The 18,639-nt window shown below is 36.0% G+C and overlaps 1 protein-coding gene and 1 pseudogene across 3 annotated transcripts; one reads left to right on the top strand and one right to left on the bottom strand.

Annotated features, from left to right (window-relative positions):
* Positions 1–92: 92 nt before the first annotated feature.
* LOC148863220 (Prefoldin chaperone subunit family protein) lies at positions 93–11,287 on the top strand. 3 transcript variants are annotated; one of them, XM_088975495.1, is made up of 7 exons: positions 93–389; positions 1,292–1,389; positions 3,227–3,256; positions 3,512–3,613; positions 3,969–4,076; positions 4,983–5,037; positions 11,019–11,287. In XM_088975495.1, the coding sequence occupies exons 2-7, from the start codon at positions 1,298–1,300 to the stop codon at positions 11,121–11,123; spliced, it is 492 nt and encodes a 163-aa protein (XP_088831621.1). In that variant the 5' UTR covers positions 93–389; positions 1,292–1,297; the 3' UTR covers positions 11,124–11,287. The 3 variants fall into 3 exon arrangements, with proteins under 3 accessions (XP_088831621.1, XP_088831620.1, XP_088831622.1); XM_088975494.1 differs by having other exon boundaries at positions 1,289–1,389; XM_088975496.1 differs by having other exon boundaries at positions 104–389; positions 1,289–1,389; positions 2,912–3,256.
* Positions 11,288–14,886: 3,599 nt separating this feature from the next.
* Positions 14,887–18,285, bottom strand: LOC148863219 (pentatricopeptide repeat-containing protein At5g39680 pseudogene; annotated as a pseudogene).
* Positions 18,286–18,639: the final 354 nt, after the last annotated feature.

Here is an 18,639-nt window from a genome sequence, read left to right as displayed (position 1 = left end):
CCCGAACCATTTAATACACCCACCCCATCCATCCAAATCCAACCATTTAAATGGGCGGGTCGAATATGGGTCAATATAAAGGGTGAGGATGGGATGTTGGGTTGGGTTGAGGTTTTGAAAGCCATTTTACCCTACAGCTCTCTCCAGTCTTCACCTCCGGCTCCGTCTCTCCGCTGTTTGCAGAGAAGAATACAGAAGCTTCAAGTGTGCTCAAAAAGTCCAAACGCTGCTCTCTGCAATTCTCTCCACTTTGCAAGAATATCTTCGTCACCACCGACGACCCTTCTCCCCTCCAAGTTGCCACCAGTGTTGTTCTCACAACTCACGAGCGGCATACCTGTTTTCTCTCTTGCTCCCTCAGACGCCGTGCAAAACGAGCCAAGGGACTGGTAATGCTGCTATTATTCTTCTCCCCGCCCCAATATTGTTTCTTACTTTATATTTTATTTTTTACTTTGAACTTTTATAATCGAATTGAAGGAAATTCCATTAACTCAGCTTCCCACATTGGGTTTGAGGGTTATTGTTCAAATGCTATTTTGTCTTTAAAAAATCGCTCGGGTCAGGGTGGGAATCTAGAAGTTGGTTTGCTGTTAACAGATGTAAAACAGGAATTCTCTTCTTTTGATTCTGTTGAATGGCTCTATATCAACATGTCCACGCTTTGCGTGTCTCACTTCTGCGCCAGACTGGAGTGCGTGATCAAGATTGAACGGATTGACTTACCTCCCTCTCGGTTAGTTAGTAGATATAATGCCGATGACAACCCTGCAACTGCTGTTAAATATTCAGTGCATAAAAAATTCTAAAATTAGAATTATGTAGTTGTGTTATCAAAAGGAAAGAGGGGCTGGGTAATGATTGTGATAAAGATTATGTATAGATGAGAAAAGAAAGAATTTCCATGTTTGCATATAGTTCTATATATTACAACTCAGGAGCTATAAATTGGTGGGGATGAAAAGGGTCATTGGGGAAGCGAAGTGCTTGATTCCCATGATTGGCCCTCTCCCTTGTAACCATCAGATTGTAATGACCATTGGTGCAGCAGCTGGTTTGGTCTACCTTTCTTAAAGGTACATGGTGGCTAGAAATATGGTTCAGGCTCCCGTATTGGCTAAATAAATAGTTGAGTGCCTTCGGTGTTGGGTCCACCAGGATGATACGAAGGAAACAACTGCATCAGAGGGTGTGTAATGGGTTATGGCCAACTGAGAGAAGGTGCATCAGGGAATTCTATTTCTTGTTTGTATTGTTTCTTATTCCTTTCTTCTTTTACTCCATTCAGCAGGATTAAATGGATAATATTCGGGTAGAAAAAGTGCAGAAATTTGAGGAATTTGTTGATCGCCGCTTGAAGCCAGACCTTGTTCGTGCAATTGCGGAAAGGTATCTTGTGTACTCTACCTACAATTCAGATAGTAAATGAAAAATTCACATATGCTGATCTTTTCATTTTTATTCTTGTAGACTTATGCCAATTAGGAGAGATTTGTGTTGTTTAACCAACATTTGCTATTTCAGTCATAAAAGCTAATATTATATAAGTAAGCTCTTTAAACTTTCCCCTAGAAACCTTATTTACTGGATGGTTATAACAACCTGGAATATGTATTTTCTTCATTTTGTAATCCTTTCATCCAAGATTTATTTGTCAATCAACCTTTAACTGCACTTTTGGGATTTTCCTACTATCTAGGACTCCTTTACACTACTTAACCAAGTCAAGTTCATCAACTCGGAGTTGTTTGATGTATTGGATGAGGCATATTTTTTGGTATGAAGGTGCCAAGGCGAGGCTAGGCGAGAGGGGGGTGCCTTGTCGCCTAGTTGCCTAGGTGTCCCCTAGGCGATGGATTTTTTTAAGCAAAAACCATATATCATTGGGAAGTTCCCTGGGTTCCATAACCATATTTCCCTAATAATTATCCACAATTTTCATAAGAAAAGTATAAACTTCATGTTAAAGTCTATAAAATCAATGTATTTATGATTCAGGTATCCCACTTGTTTTTGACCTTTTGTTGTCACACCAATGGTAGTATTGTTGGTAATGGCAATGGAAACTCTCTGAAGAGTTGGACAAAGAAATAAGATAAGTTGATCATAGAACAATGGGTCTTCATACAGGATGTCTTTTCTTCAGGACAGTGACATTTTACTTGTTGGGAAATTGTAAGGTTATCAAACCATGAATGTATGTGTAAAGGCAGGCTATTCATTGGACTTCTAACCACCTTGATAATAACTAAGTCCAATGCTTTTTGAGATCAGCTGATGTAAGCTGAGCAGATAGGTCGGTATTCTACTTGACCAGGTTGACCCTTACTGCTAATCTAATTGCATGGGCAGATCTTTGTTCTGGATTTTAGAAACTTTCTTTAGACACAACTGACTTGGTCTTATGTCATGAGGATGATCAGTTGACCCATTCTTTTTCACTCATTGTCACAACCAAATGAAATTATTGTGAAATGCCAGGCTGGCCGATTGGATGGTTGAGATGTTTGGTCCTGACAAGTGTTATGTAAATTTAGTCAAATATTAAACTGACCCTTGAAATTCCTAATTTCAGTAAATTGAGTTTGGATGCCTAGCTGATCTAGGTTTTACATACTGGCTTCTTTTTTTCCTGCTGAGGTAAAAGCAACTGTGGTTCTGTTGGACACCCAGGATACCATGTGTGTGTCTATCAGTGGATAGTCTCCAAGTTTAGTTAAATAAAATAAAAGCTGATGTAGGACTTGGTCGTTGAATTTTAGGCTTTGCTCCAGATCATATACCATGTTTTCTTTTTTACTGCAGAAGTTTTATATATTTGCTAAATAGTTGAAGTTACATGGTTTGAATTTTTTTAGATGTTAACTATCGACAAACTGCCAAATTATTAAACACTTTGTATCAATCTTAGGTGTGCAAGATGCACTTTTTTGATGCTCTACCCACTTAATATCTCTTGAGGTTCGTGGTGCTTATGATTCACTTAACTATCCTTTTGATGCCCATTGATTTTATCTGTGATCTCTGAAATTCTCTTCTCAGTAACATTTAAACTTTTATTAATTGGTAAAAATGCAAGAAAATTACAAATGATGAGTTGGCTGGTTATCCTCAGCTAACCACATGTTACAAAACCCTCATTGTTTTGTGATTTTGGTATTCAAAAATTCTTCATTGTTTTATCCATGGCAGAAAAAAAGACTAACCGGCTCTTCGCATTTTACAGGGACAAGGTCTTTGAGCAACAAAAAGTTTAGTATCCTTTGATTCATTTTATTTCTTTATATTTTCATTTATTCAGATAATCAGAGTTTTTTATAAATAGCTCGTTGCCCTCCTCTTAAACAAAATTATTTAACAACTTTTACGTGTGATCTTGTATTTATGCATGTACATGTATAGCACTCATGGAGACAATGAATTTTACCTGGATAAACCTTTACACAGGCAATTGTTATTGATCAATGGCTGAAACTTATTTCTCTTGTTACTTAACTCTTACATCTTATAGCTCAGATCTCAAAAGAAATATACAGAATTTGGAGAAGAATGGTGTTACTAGCCTCCGAACGTTGGTCAATCTTGGTTCAGAAGTGTACATGCAAGCTGATGTGTATGTTGTTTATATCTTTACTTTCAAATATGAACATATGCAAGTTATCCACTCCTATGAATATATGAATAATTGTTTTTTTCAGAGTGGTGATTGAGATTTTGTATACACTAAATTATTGGCAATATTCCTTTGGGCTGGTAAGTTTGCTTTTTGACCACAGTGGTTGAAACATAAAACCGTATTCTTACCCCAGAAATATAGTCAGTTTCATTGAAGTTTTTGACAGAGATATTAAATGTATCAAATTCCAAATTTCATGCCTATGATGTCACAGTTGGACAATTTGCTGATAACTTGAAGCAAGTGGCAGCTGTTTTCCCCCTAAACTATATGTTGTTCCATGTGCTCACAGGCCAGATACACAGCATATATTTGTAGATATTGGACTGGGGTTTCATGTAGAGTTCACTTGGTCTGAAGCCTTGCAGTTTATATCAGTAAAGGAAGAAAGATTAGCGAGGTATACATATTGTCCTTTTTTGTTGGATTGCTTGATGATATGGCACTTATCAGAAAAAAATGATGAAATAACTTTATCAAAATTGAAGAAAGAGGAGGAAGAAATAACCTTATTCAATTAAATGGAGGAATTGAATAATAAGACCAGCCAAATCATACTCCAACTTTAAGGTCTACAATTCTAGATTAGATACAACTCTTGGTTGGAGTTCTGTGCTTTTACATGGATATGAATCTAAGCAGCCAGGGATAGTGGTACAAGAGCTTCAAGCTTTCAAAGGTTAGCTGTTCTCCATGTAAGAGATCTGCTTTCCCTGTATAGAAAACCTTTTCCCATTTAAGGATTTCATGAAGGAAACTTTTGTAATACCTTTCTGTTTGGCTAAGATCAAATGGAAGGAAGCTTTTGACAAATCTTCAACATCTTTTTTTTTCATTCCACCTCTACATACTAATGTATACATCTAAAGAGTGTAGGTTGTAATAGGACCAACCATTTGACAGTTGCTCCCAGGATATCTCCCTGTCCAAAAGAATGCCTGTGTGTGAGTGTGTTGATACCAAGTTGGAACAAATCTAATGTAACACCTTGGAAATATTAAAACTTTCACCAAATGTGGTAATGTACTCGAGAAATGGCAGTTTAGGAAAACTAAAATTTAGGTATGGTAGAAATATATTGGATGAGATGAACATCCACAAAATGAATTTGGGGAGTCTTGTGAAATTCCTTAAGTAACTTTCCCTCAACCCTCTGTTTCTCTCTTATTTTCTATGACACCAAACATAGCATGAGATTCCTCTCTTCTCTCTTGTAACAATGATTTTTTGTATACACAAATAATATTTTTCTTTATTTGATAACAAGTTTCTTTGCGATTGAAACATGATTTCAGTGTTTTTTCAGGCAGATAGAGGAGTACACACGCCTAATTGCTTCCATCAAAGCCCAAATCAAGCTGGTATGTTTGATTTTAGTGATGGTTCTATACTGATTGCTCATTTTATGCTGTTGGTTTGTCACATAAAAAGTTAACTTATCAGTCCAAAGTTTTACAATTGTACCAAGCAATGGCCTTATATATTTTGCAAAATTACATGGTGTTTGGTCCTGTTGCTGTTTATTTGAAAAATGGTGCCACATAGGCATTTATTCTAAAATGCTATTTGGTAAAGCGTGTACTAAATAAACGTTTGTTTCGGTTTGTGTGAGAACCAACCATTGGGGGAAGCTTTAATTTTAATGTTTCCCCCAACACCAAGGTGTTTATTTACTGTTCAGCTTATGTGGTGCCTAATGGTGTTTAATGGTGCCTAGCTGTCAAAAAGCATCAATAAACAGTTTTCAACCGTTTTTCTCATTTTTCAAGATGAAGATGAAAAAAGTACAAAATGTTTATTAAATAAACGGTAACAGAACCAAAGATCCCCTTGATAGATTAGGTATAACACACTATTGATCAAAAAAATAGATTAGGTATAACACATTATTACTCTTAAATAACTTTGTGCCTTGGGCTTTGCAAACTTAAAATTTATGAGACATTGATCCAAAAAAAACTTAAAATTTATGACAGTTGGCAATGGGCAAATGTAGCTGGGAAAAGTTTGCTTTTTTGTTATTAACAGTCCTAATAGGTCCATTTTTTTTTAATGTAAAGAGTGTAACTGATTCAGTTTGGCTTAATGAAATAAGTTTAAGTGGTTAAGTCTTGAAAATTTGTAACTAATTATTATGAAAATAATGAACTTTTTAAACAATGCAAACCATGTAAGTATCAAATCATTATAAATATGGTTTAACTGAAGATTAAAATTCTCAAACTGAGTAGAGGGCTTCTACTTCAGACAAGTGGCTACCTGTCTTCTCAAGAAAGATAAAGTGGATCATTAATTAGAAGTTAAACCTGATTTAATCTCCTAAATTAAATAGGAAATCAAACCCAAATTTTATCACAAGTAGTGGACCCCAAACAAAATAATGGGTGTGCTTGCCCTGTACTTGGTATGGGGTGGTCAATTGGTCATTAGCTAGTTATATATACAAACAAAGTCAAAATCTACAATCAAAATTAAGTCTTGTGGCAAGGCCAAGGTCATAACCTAAATATAGGCTATGGAACATAGTTGTCATTTTTCGAAGGCAAAGCTAGGTGACGGGAATGCTTAGGCATGGCGATGGATTTGTTTTAGAAAAAACCTGAATCCTAAGCTAATTCTCTAGCGTTTATAGTAAGCAGAATTCATGTTTTGCTAATAATTGGCAGTAATATTCATCAAGTAAGTATGAGCTTCATATCAAAACATAGTAAATCAGCATATTCATGAAAGGTAAGATGAAGATTGTCCTGTGAAAGGAGGAAAAACTAAGGAAATGAAACGAAGAGTCGGGGCCTCTTAGTAAGGTTACTTACGGAAATTTTATAAGCCAAAACATGAATGATTTAATGTAACAATGACTTATTATGAATTTATGGTAATATAAACTTAAAAAATAAAAACATAAAAGTATAATAAAGTGCCTTCTACAAAAACAACTAGGTGCTTGGGTAAGGTAACCCCATGGGTCCTCAGTTCCCTAGGTATCACCTTGACAACTTGCTGCATAGTTTTTTCTTTTTTCTTTTTGATAATTTATCTTATAGATTCAAGTGCAGCATTTATTAGTGAGGGCTCTGGAACAATCTTCTTTCAAGTGGAATTAGGTTTTTTTCTTTTGAGAAAAGGTAAGGTAATATATTAGAAATAAAATGGAAAGTATACAACCATAACATCTGACCACAGAAAGGAGCTGTGCCTAAGGTGTGTTTCTGAACAAGTTATGCACTGCCAGCCAAGAATAGGTTCTGTCTCAAAGAGCCTTGACGATTTCATCTTCTGTTTCCCCAAACCACTTTTCCTTTTTTGATTAATTCATGAATGTACCAGCCCTTTAGTGCCTCTACAGTCTCCAGGAAGCACCATTGAATCCCAAAAATGTCTAACAAACTCGCTCATAGTCTTCTAATCAGACTGCAGTGCAAAAAAAATGTGATTCACCATTTCTACATCTTCTGCACAAAAATATAGTTGGTATTATCTACAGCCCATCCCCTCTTCAACATATTGTCAGCAGTCAGGGACCTGTTAAGAGCTATTGCTCATAACAAAAAAGCTACCTTGACTGGGGCAACTGTATGGCTTACCCCAAATTCCAATGGAAAAAATCCCAATTAGTACCCCTGTACTTTGGGCCTAGTGCCACTTTGGTACTCAAACTTTAAAATTTGACAATTCAGTACCCGAACTTTCAAAGCGTGACAATCCAGTAGGACCAGTACCTGCCATTAACTTACTGCTAACCAGCCGTTAAGTGGCATTTGAAAAAGACACAAATGCCCTTCGAGTGTCATCTAATTTTCTTTATCAACCATCCAAACATTGACAAAAAATTAACAGTCACAAATCCTTGCCTCTTCTATTCAAGAAAGTTGGGGTCACCAGAATGCCCACTCAAATGTGACCCCAATGTTCTTGAATGGAAGAGACAAGGATTTGGGACTGTTAGTTTTTGTCAATGTTTAGATGGTTGATAAACAAAATTAAATAACACTTGAAGGGCATCTGTGTCTTTTTCAAATGCCACTTAATGGCTGGTTAACAGTTAGTTAACTGTAGGTATTGGATTGTCATGTTTCGAAAGTTCGGGACCTTCGGGAATCGGGTACTGAATTGTCGCATTTTAAAGCTTGGGGACCAAAGTGGCACTAGGCCTAAAGTACAGGGTACTAATTGAGAATTTTCCCAATTCTATTCCATGGAAAGCCACTCTCCCCTGGTCTATTCAATTTGTTAGAAAAAGACTTGACTGAAAAGACCTCATCCTCACTCCATTTCCAAATCCTTTTGTGATTCTCCTATCTGATTTGTATAAAAGCATACAGTTTTTGAAACAGATCCACCACTTGATTCATCTCCCAATTATTAAGGTTCCTTCTAAAAACAGATTTCATACACCTGCCTCCTCATTGTGAAAACATATCTGTTACCATTGCATCATTATCTTGAGCTATATCAAAAAGAGTAAACAAATAAACTCTGAAGAGTGTTATCATCACACCAAGGGTCAAACCAATACCTGGCCTCGTACCCATCTCCAATTCTGTACTTTATGCCTTCCATAAACTTCATTCTTACTTGCGAGGTTCCTTTCCAAACAGCACAACTATAACTTGCACTAATGTCTTCTGTATCTCAATTCCCTTCTCTTGAGCCTTATAAGGAGCAAATAACTTCTTTCCACAAACTGTTCACCTCTTCATTATATCTCCAATGCCATTTGCCTAGCAGTGCTTTATTTAAATGTTATAGGCTTTTTATACCCAAACTGCCCCCTTCCTTGGGTGGTAGAAAACCTTCTTCAATTGACTAGATGCACTTTGTGATCCAAACGGGATTTCCTACTCACTTTTCCTACCCGCCGTGAATTGTAACCACACATCTCTCAATTCACGTCGGGTTTGAAATCTGGGTTCTTTGTGATCATCCTTCCAGCCTCCCCACAAGAAATTCCTCATCAGGTTTTCCAAAGTTGGTAAAAGAACTCGAAACACTTTTAATGAACTCAAATCTTCCACCTTTTGATAAATATTTACCCTTCCAGCCAGCTAATCCTCTCTATACTCTTTCTACTACACAGTCCCAAACAGCTTTTGAGATAGTGGGCAGTTTCCCTACCTTACAACCAATAGATTCAGCCAATTCATTAACATCCACTCCTTCCCCTACTGCAAACATTTCACTCTTACATAGATTTATTTTTAAATGTGAAACAACCTCAAACCACTTGAAAATAAAACTTAAGTTTAGCACCTGCTCATTATCAGCCTTGCAGAAAATAATGTGATCGTTAGAAAATTGCAACAATGGGATTCCCTCCTATCATCTACTTTGAATCCTTTAATCAGCCCTCTATCCACTGCTGTACTGATTAGTTTGCTTACTTCATTACACAAATGAAAAGAAGGGGAGAAAGAGGGTCCTTTTGTGATAAAAAATCTTCCATAAGCACTACCATTAATGAGTAATGAAAAAACCGACATCAGAAATACAAAATTTAATCATCTTAGCATACAGTCTAGAAAGGGCCACCTGACATGTTCTATTCTTTCTTCAAATTAACTTTGAGGATCATCCCTTCCCCTCCACTTCTCAATCTAGAGCTGATTAGCTCATTAGCTATTAGCATCCCATCCAAAATTTGTCTTCCATTAACAAACACACTTTGGGATTTCAAAATACTGGACCTCATAACTCTTCATTCTAGAAGCTAGTACCTTTGCTAATATTTTGTACATTCAACATCACCATTGAGATTAAAGTGATGAAAGTGGATTAAGGCTCCTCACCAAGGCCCACCCCATTATGATGAAATTCCGTGAGCACCTTCGTAAGGTCTTCAAAAAATCCCAATGTCTCTTGTAAAAGGTCATTGAAAATCCATCCAGGCCTGGAATTTTGTCTCCTTCTCACTACTCAATAGCTTGAAACACTTCCTCATCTGTAAACAGCTTCTCCAAATCCCTCACATTTTCCATTTCCAATCCAATAAAATCTAAGCCATCCAGCTTGGTTCCGTAGGGCCATTTCTCCAAATCCCTCACCTTTTCCATCACTAATCCAATAAAATCTTAAGCCATCCAGCTTGGGTTTGTAAGGCCATTTTTCCTTGAAGAGATAAGTGTAGAAATCAGTTATTGCCTCCCTAATTCTTCCCTCTTCAATAAACTCCCCATTCACTTTCGATCTTTTAATGAAAATTTCTCCTCCCACTAGCCATCTTGTGGAACAAATGGTATTATTATAGCCCTCTTTTAACCACAAATATTGAGAACTCTGTCTCCATTTGATTCTTCTTGATAAGCCACTTTCTCAGATATTTTTTATAAATTACTCATCCCTGAAATACTATGTAAAGTTTTATAGAATATGGTGGCTAATCCTTATTTGTTTTTGGGTGGGCAGTAGACCTGGCAATTGGGTTGGGTGGGTTGGGTCATGACACTTTGGGTTGATTTTGGGTCGGATTGTCAAATGCTAGACCCTAACCCTAAATGTTCGTGTTAGGGTTGATCCATTGGTCAGTTCGGGTCATTCCAAAAAATAACTGAAATTTCAAAAAATAAAGAAAAAAACATGAAAAATGCCAAAATTAAAGGAATTAACCATAAAATTCCAAAAATAAAACAAAAAAGCTTGAATGTTTAACAATTCAAAGAGTAAACAATAAAGAGTAAAACCTAAATAGTAAAAATTAAAGAGTGGAAACTTCTAACAATGCATAAATAGTCCCAATTAGACCTAACAATCGGATCAGCGGGTTGACCCCATGAGCCAACTCAATCCAGTTTTCCCGGGTCGGGTCGGGTCATTCTCAAATTCATGTAGCTAAATATGAAACCCTAACCCTGTTTTTTTCGGGTTTGGATGGGTTGGGTCAACTTTTTGCCTGGTCTAGTGGGCAGCCTGTGAGACCAAAGGCCCAAAGTAGGGTGTAAGCCTTGTATACTACTGAGGTGTAAGCCTTGAGGAAAAACTATGAAAGTTTTAGCCTGTAGCTTATTCGGGCGAGTGATACCCATCTCCCAGGTGGGTAACTTTCCCACTTGGGGGGGAAGTTGATAAAACAATGTGTTGGGAAAATTTTTCCCCATTCTAATAATGACTTTTTTGTGGAGAAAAGAGTTATTGTATAATTTACCTCGGAATAAAAAAAACACTTACCTCGGTAATAACTCTTACCCTTACCCAGATAAGTAACTTTCATGTGGTGAAGTCCTTTTAATCCCATGGGTAAGGCCTGTGACTTCAGCAATTATGCAATCAAATGAGGTCTAGCCTATGGTCACCTTAGGAACTTTTTTCATTTATGCATGGTATATGGTGATAACGTGGTGGAATGCAGGTCTGTGAAGGTATCCGAGAACTGCTCCAACTTCCAGCAGAGGGATCTTACCAAGGTTTCAATTCAAAGGTTTCCTACCCTGCAAAGAAGAGCCATTTTTGGTAGTCATATCTCCAAACTTAATCTTGTATGTTATATACAAAAAAAAAGAGCTCGATATTGTATATTGTTAATAACTTGATCTAAGAGAAGGGATTTATGATTAATCCCCAAGCTTGGATGCTAGCTAATTTTTCACTCGTTTAAGAGACTTGATTCTACAATGGAAATTGTTTTTTGCCCTGTAACTTTTGATAGCCACGGCTCAGTTTGGAAAGAGTACAAATGCATATGTAGAGTGCAAAACCTTGTGTTTTGTATTATTTATTATGTATTTGCACTGTGCATATTTGTATTTGTACACTTTCCAAACTGAGTCCACAGAACAAATTAACGTGTAGATGGGTCCATACTATATTGACGTACAACACATATATGAATACTAGAGAATGACCAATTGACCACTCCCAAGTACGGGACGGCTACTCTATTCTGATCAAATATGTTGGACACCCCCTATTTATATTGCAAATTTATGTTGGTTTTTTGACAATTTTTTTGATATATAGATTTGTTATTTAATTTAAGAAATTAAATCAAAATTTTTTAATAAACAATAGCTCATTTTACGAATCCTATTTTTTAATGAAGGCAACTATCATTTAAAGTTTATACTTTTTTTAACGGGAGAGTGGATGGACACATGACATGCTTTTTGAGTGGAAGTAACCCTTCTTTTGATACTCATTGAAAAACATGATGCCACTCGTCTGATCCTATTCAATTTTGAATATCAATAAATAAAATTTGGATTTACGTTTCTTTTTTTTATTTTTTTTTTGCTTTTTTAAGCCTAAAGGCAAAATGCATTCATTAAAGTTCGTGTGCTGATTACATTCCAAGGGATTTCGATTCAACAAACTGAACAGATAGATAAACCCCTCGCCATGCATACACACCAAATTGCTGATGTACTGAGAAATTTGTGAGGCCTCTGCAAAGTGACTCAAAGATTTCTAGAATGCCAAAAATTTGGGTCTACTTATCCTACCCAAGTAATAAGGTCTTCATGTTTCTATCAATATCCTATACACATGACTTCTTATTTTCATATATTACTTAATTACCACTAATTCATTTCTTTACTTATATCAATTAACGATTTTTTATTATACATATCACTTTATTGTGCATATATTTTAAAGAAAATGTAAATTAAGAGATTTGAATTCTAGTCATTTGCTTTAAAAATTAAAGAAATTATCATCCATCCACCATATTTAAGTATATTACAGTTAAAATATATAATGTATAGTATTTATATGACACATAGTATTTATATGTAGTATTTATATATAATGTATATACCATATCATCACGGTTCAACCTCCAATTTGACCCTGATTGAACCTCTAACCCGTAAACCTTTCCCTTCTCTGATTCTATGCCCAACCTGATTCTCTGAACATTGATCATTATATTATGATGCAAGCAACAATGGAAATCCTATTCATCCTGCAATGTTTCAGCTGAGTACTAGTGTTTTTTATAATGGGTCCATTGTGTTATCTTTAAAAGGGTACTTTTGAGGTTTTAAATATTTCAAGTGTAGATAATTGATGGGATATTGATGATTGGATTTCCAAATATATTTCCCAAAGTTCAAGTACTAAAATGTCCTATAAAATATAAAGGAAAACTTTAACCTCACCTTTTAAATGGAAACACAAATGTCTATCTAGTTTTCTTTCAGTGCTACATATTTATTTGACTAATTTTCACCTCATTCCTTGTTTTTGGTACGAATTAATACACAAAATATTCCCTACGTATTTATTCCATTTATGTATTTACTATTATAGGTACGTTGGGATCCCATACTTTGCCACCTTTTGCATGTTCCAAAACTCAAGACTTACTGATTCTAGGTTTAGAGTCTGTCTAGTAGTGTGTGTGTACCTGTACCACAACGCTTCAAATTTATAGAACATGGTATTAAATAATCAAGATGAAAATATGTTTTTGGAACTAGCAGTTCAAAAACATACTTTTAGTTTCAAATGAACATGTGTTTTGTGTTTTTGTTTTGAAAAACAATTTGTTTTAAAATTAGATGGTTTTGATTTATTTTTGAAACCGGCAACAAAAAAAAATCACGTTGAACAATGCCCCCTGAATTATACATGAAAATTTCCATACCGTTTATGTGGTGATTAAACTGTTTAGCAAAGTTGGTCTATTTTTTAAGATATTTGATCCAAAATAGTTAAGCTAAAAGGTTTTGTCAAATTGCAATTGCTTAATTAGTCCCTTATATTTATGCTAAAAGATCAGAGTAATATCTGAATTTTACAAGGTTAATAGACTTTATTCAAGCGTCTTTCGTATACTTTTAGTCCTTTTGACAACTGACTGAAACTTCCCCTAGTTAATATAAAAAAAAGAAAAAAAAAGAAAAGAAAAGAAAACCCTTTCTCTTAAGGTTGTGTTTGGAAACAATGCAAATATGTAGAGTATAAAATGTTTCATATAAATTACAAAATTGGGTTAGTTTTGCAACAAATTTGCCTTTTTATCAAACAGATTTTTAGCTATAATGGATGCAAACATGAATTCCAATAAAGCATATGCTTTTTTTTTTTTATCAGAAGCCCACTTAAATGCAAATTTACTTCTTTTTTATTGATGTACTTTTACATCTTATTATCAATGTAAATATGCATTGATCTGTCATTTGTCAATGCATAAATGTAATGTTGCTAAACATAGGCAAAAGTGAACTAGAGTGCAAATTTACTATGAACCAGGATTTACACTCCATTTGCATCGTTTCTAAACGCAGCCAGAGAGAATATTAAACTTTACAAATAGGAAGCAGAAATTACAAAATTATCATCCATAACATGAATAGCAAATGATGGACCGGTTCTTCAAGGTTACATAGGCTGCAAAGACTAGCGACCTCCATCCCTTTAGATATCAGATGGTTTGGAGTGAGAATCTTGTCTACAAAGTTCCCTTTAGGTTCCAGCTCTTTTCAGGGAAAGCAATGGCAGAACATGCCCCAACAACGGGACTTAATTGGTGTGTCCCCTATGTAATGATGACAATGAAGTAGTAAAACATCTTCTGCTTTAACATTTTGCTTTAGCAATGTGTTCAGCAATCAAATTACTTCTCTAATTGAAGATGCAAGAATCATCACAATCCATAGATGCTAAGAAGCTGAACCTTGACAAATATTATGGATTTTTAACCAGGCATTAAATGGCAAGTCATGAAACTGTTTTCTTTTTTTTTTTTTTTGTGCATACAAGTGGTAGAACAACTTTTTAAGTGGGTTTAGAGTAGTTGTAGAGGAAACATATTTCTAGTTGAGCTATTGATTTATTTAGAAGAGAAAACCTGTTATTGATGGCCCAAGTGTATTCAAGCTTTAGGGAATGGGAAATTCCTCTTAGTGACAAGAACTGAAAACTATTGTTGCTGTTTCCTTTTCTTTTGGAACTATTTTCCTTGGCTTCCTTTGTGGTTCTACTGTAAGAGTAACTCACACAGATAAACTAAACAAAATCAAGTATGATGAACTTTAATGTCTATTCAGGAGATGAGGAGAAATTAACTCACAACTTTATATTTTAGGGAATTAAACTTAAGGGAACTCGTAACAAATTTGGTTAAGAATACTTACATGGAACCTGAGCAAAATGGACTCAGTTTGGGCTTGCATTGAAAGCTGATTTTATGTAACAAAGCACAGTTGACCTCTCAGCTGAATAGGCTATTTTCTTCATCTAAGTTGCTCAATGAGTGAAAGGTCAATAGAGCATCACCAGTATTCACCACAAGTGCAACCACCATTTATAAAGCAGTGGAACCGATTAACACCTTTGATGATTATTTTGCTGTTAGTGACCATTGATATGAGTTTTATGGCATAGTGGCAGTCGTCACACATCGGAAGGTTCTTAATGACACGAATTGGTGCTCCTATAGGTGCATTCATAAGGCCATATGCTACACCAACTTTTCACTGTGATAACTGAGATACTCTTCCTTCTATTCATCATGCAGCACAGTGTCGACCCTGGGCACATAACATAATGGTTTTACAAGTGGTAGTAGCTCGACAACATGTTCATGTATTTGGTTTGAATAGGGGTGTTTCTTGTCTTCTGAAATAAATAAAGACATGGATTTTATTTCTTATCTCTATTCAGCTCACCCCTGGTTCTTTCTTAATGTTTCTTCCCCTCATCAACTTCCTAATGTTTGCAACTCCATCCCACCTCCTTGCCTTGGCATATATAATATATGCCCCCATATCATCAGGATCCAACTCTAGGACAAATAGCCTCTGCTACTTTCATTCCCAGACCAAAGTTTTCCTTGGACATGGAAAGCATTGAGCAAGGTACACCATGCAAAAACATCCCATTTGACTGATCGATGTAGAGCTCATGAAACTCTCAGCTTCCTTGAGTAGTCTTGTCCTACTTGGAAGCCCAACAATGCAAGTATAATTAATGCTCCACCCTAGGTGTGATCCCAATACCCTTCATCATCTGATTTAAATAGTAGAACCCCTCGTCAACACAAGCAGATAGAACTCCAACAAAAGTTACATAGCTAGGTGCTTCTTCAGCTAACAGCATATTTTGGAAGACTTGTCTACCAAGTCCATAATGGGAGTAGCCACATATCATTGATTTCCATGTAATGATGTCAGGGTAAGACATATCCGAAAGTACTTGATGCCCAAATTCAACATCACCCACTCTTGAAATACATGCATGTTGATCAGGGCATTCCCAAAAATAAGATAGCCACTAAATCTGGTTTTTCTTTATACACGCATTTAATACATCTCCATGATAATAGCTGCCCATGAGACCACATTGTGGTTGCATAGCCCATCAAAAACATTTCTTGCACACTGAATATCTTACCACATTTCCCGTACATGTCTATAATTGCTCTGCCAATGCAGCCTAAGGATTTATTTTGAACTGGGATTTACTCTCCATTTGCATTATTTACAAATGCAGTTTGCAGATTTATTCTAAATCGGGATTTACACTTATTTACATTGTTTGCAAATGCAGCCTACGGATGATCATGGGCCGGCTGGGAAGAGGCCTGGCAAATCTGCAAGAGCATTTTCTTAAGCTCAGTTTTGGAAAGAGTACAAATACAAATATGTACACTACAAATACATACAAAATAATATAAAATACAAGGATTTGCACTCTACATATAAATACTTGGGAGACATTCTAGTGTTTGACTCTTTGCAGGATGGATGGTCAGGCCTTCCAAACCAGGATATACACCACTACATTAATATATACATAATAAATATATAAAATAAATATTCTATTGGTATAAAATATATAAATATATAAATTATTTATATAGCTTAATTATTATATATAAATTATATAAAATATTATATATATATTATATAAGAATTAAATAATTAGTTGAATTTGAATATTTATCGAATCGAATCAGGTCATATCCAAATTCAAATTCAATTAACTATTCGATAAGAATAAGATATCTGAATTCGACCGGTTAAATATTCGAATTATTCGAATTTGATTTGATTATACCGAATATCGAATTCAAAATCGGATTTTTGAATACTATTATCACGCCTGGGTAGAATCCTGATTTTAAAGAATGAGCATGGGTGGGGGGGTGATTCATTGCAATGGGAAAACCTAAACGTGAGAAAAGAAAATGGAAAATCTAAATCTTGGCTTCCCTTTTATAGAGAGTTTGTCTCTCCGATTAATTTGACTTAATTAGAAAAGTATTTAAAAATTTTAAAGAAATAAATTTCAACTCAAATCCATTCGGCACTTTGCCAGAAGAAGCATTTGATTTCAACCTAAACATGCCCTTTTTACTTAAAATTAAGTCGTGATTTGTGAACTAAAATTCATGGCTTAAATGCACACCTAGCCTAGATGATGATGAGTTGGCTAATCTCTACTGACACAAATCCCTTCTCTAAATGACTACTGGAGTCAACAAAACAGCACCATCATATCTATTACCCTCTTCACCTTGTGGACGGGGGACCCTGTTTATTGGTTTGGCATTATTGCTACCTGAAACAATTTCAAACTCGGGGTTAAACGAGCCGACCAGCAGACCCCATTTGTGAAAAAGAATTAATATTTCATATAATGTGGTACTGGAAGATTTCTTGATAATGGATACAACCACAAAAGGTGGTGTATAAAAGTTGCACAAAAGAGTAGAACTGGCGACAATACATACTGAAAATACTTGGGAGAGAAAGTGAAAGAAGGTAAGAAGCCAGTCCCCACACCCAATGGTTTTCTACTCTTTCTGTCTCTTTCTTTGGCCATCTCCAGTACTTCAGTACTTAAAAGTGCTTATCCCTTGTTGCTATTTGCCTCAAATGCAGAACCAGAAAGAGAGAGGGGGGTGGGGGGATACAAGTACAGATGAAGTCTTTTTCATTAATGCCATTAATATATTATTGTTTATTATTACTGCTATGTGGAAAAGTGTGGGGGCATCAGCTGATTGGGATTTATCATTAAAGGAGGCCCACATAAGAGAGACATAGGGCATCCTACGAAAGATGCTTATCTGATGGGCAAAAACGTTCTACCCCGGTCATATTTCCCTTTTCCAGATGCGAAGCCCACAGACCAGTTGGTCGAAAGCTACAAGTGAAACAGGCCAAAGTTTTTGTGTTTATTGCCTTAGAACCAGGCATTAGTGTCTGACCTGATTAAAGAGCCTTTAATGCAAGCAATAGCCTCAAAGCCTCAAAATCGAGAGAATGAGAGAGACAAAAAGGGAAGTCGAAAGTCAGATTTCTAGTGATTCCCTGCAAAACCCATCTTTTCTGGTCTTTTGTATGTTTCATTTTCTTCTCTTTCTCTCTCATGTTCATGACTTCATTCACTCCACTTTATTACTGTTGGTGCTAGCTGCAGCTGTAGCTGACCTGCTGTTTCAGCAACTGGGGTTTCATGGGTGGGTATCTTCCTTCTTCCCTTTGTGGGTCCACTAATCGGGGCTTATTTTAAAGCTTTTAGCTCTATAGTTGTCAGCCATGCAGAGCTGTTTGCATGCATGGAAAACGGGAATGTTGCAGTGATTATGAAAGCTTCACTCCTTTTCTCTATCCCGAAACTACCCCCACACCGGTTTCTTCTTCTTCTCCTTCTCCACGTCCCATCGTCGACTCCAAACGAATTCCCACGTAAAACTTTCTTACGACGAACGCTTCGGGCTTTGAGAGAAAAGCCAGCCTGCAATGCAGCACGCATAGGGCGAAGTTCCCAAGTGTTGCTGCATAAATGTTTACTTACAATTAATTCATTCCTCTCAATCTCTCTGGCTCTCTGTGTATAGATATTTTGTTCTCTACTTCGGAGATGCACAGCGTAGATAGATTTTATCAAGCTTATTTCAGATATTGCACTGCTTCTACTGGTAACTCTTTCCCAATATTAATTTCTAATCTCTTTTTATGCTTTTTGGTACAAAAAGGCTAGCTCAAAAGATGACTCTGACATCCACGTGTCAAGGA

Source organism: Nelumbo lutea, chromosome 3 (assembly GCF_056320005.1).
Source record: "Nelumbo lutea isolate HS-2025 chromosome 3, American lotus-T2T, whole genome shotgun sequence".
NCBI classification, from domain to species: domain Eukaryota; kingdom Viridiplantae; phylum Streptophyta; class Magnoliopsida; order Proteales; family Nelumbonaceae; genus Nelumbo; species Nelumbo lutea.
The sequence above is the reverse complement of the archived record's forward strand: the minus strand, read 5'-3'. Positions and strand labels throughout refer to the sequence as shown.

Bases quoted from the DNA above. Each gene is read 5' to 3' on its own strand.
- LOC148863220 (XM_088975495.1), top strand. From the start codon at position 1,298: ATGGATAATATTCGGGTAGAAAAAGTGCAGAAATTTGAGGAATTTGTT. The intron at 3,614-3,968 runs GTATGTTGTTTA...ATGTGCTCACAG, and splicing joins GTGTACATGCAAGCTGATGT to GCCAGATACACAGCATATAT. The intron at 4,077-4,982 runs GTATACATATTG...GTGTTTTTTCAG, and splicing joins AAGGAAGAAAGATTAGCGAG to GCAGATAGAGGAGTACACAC.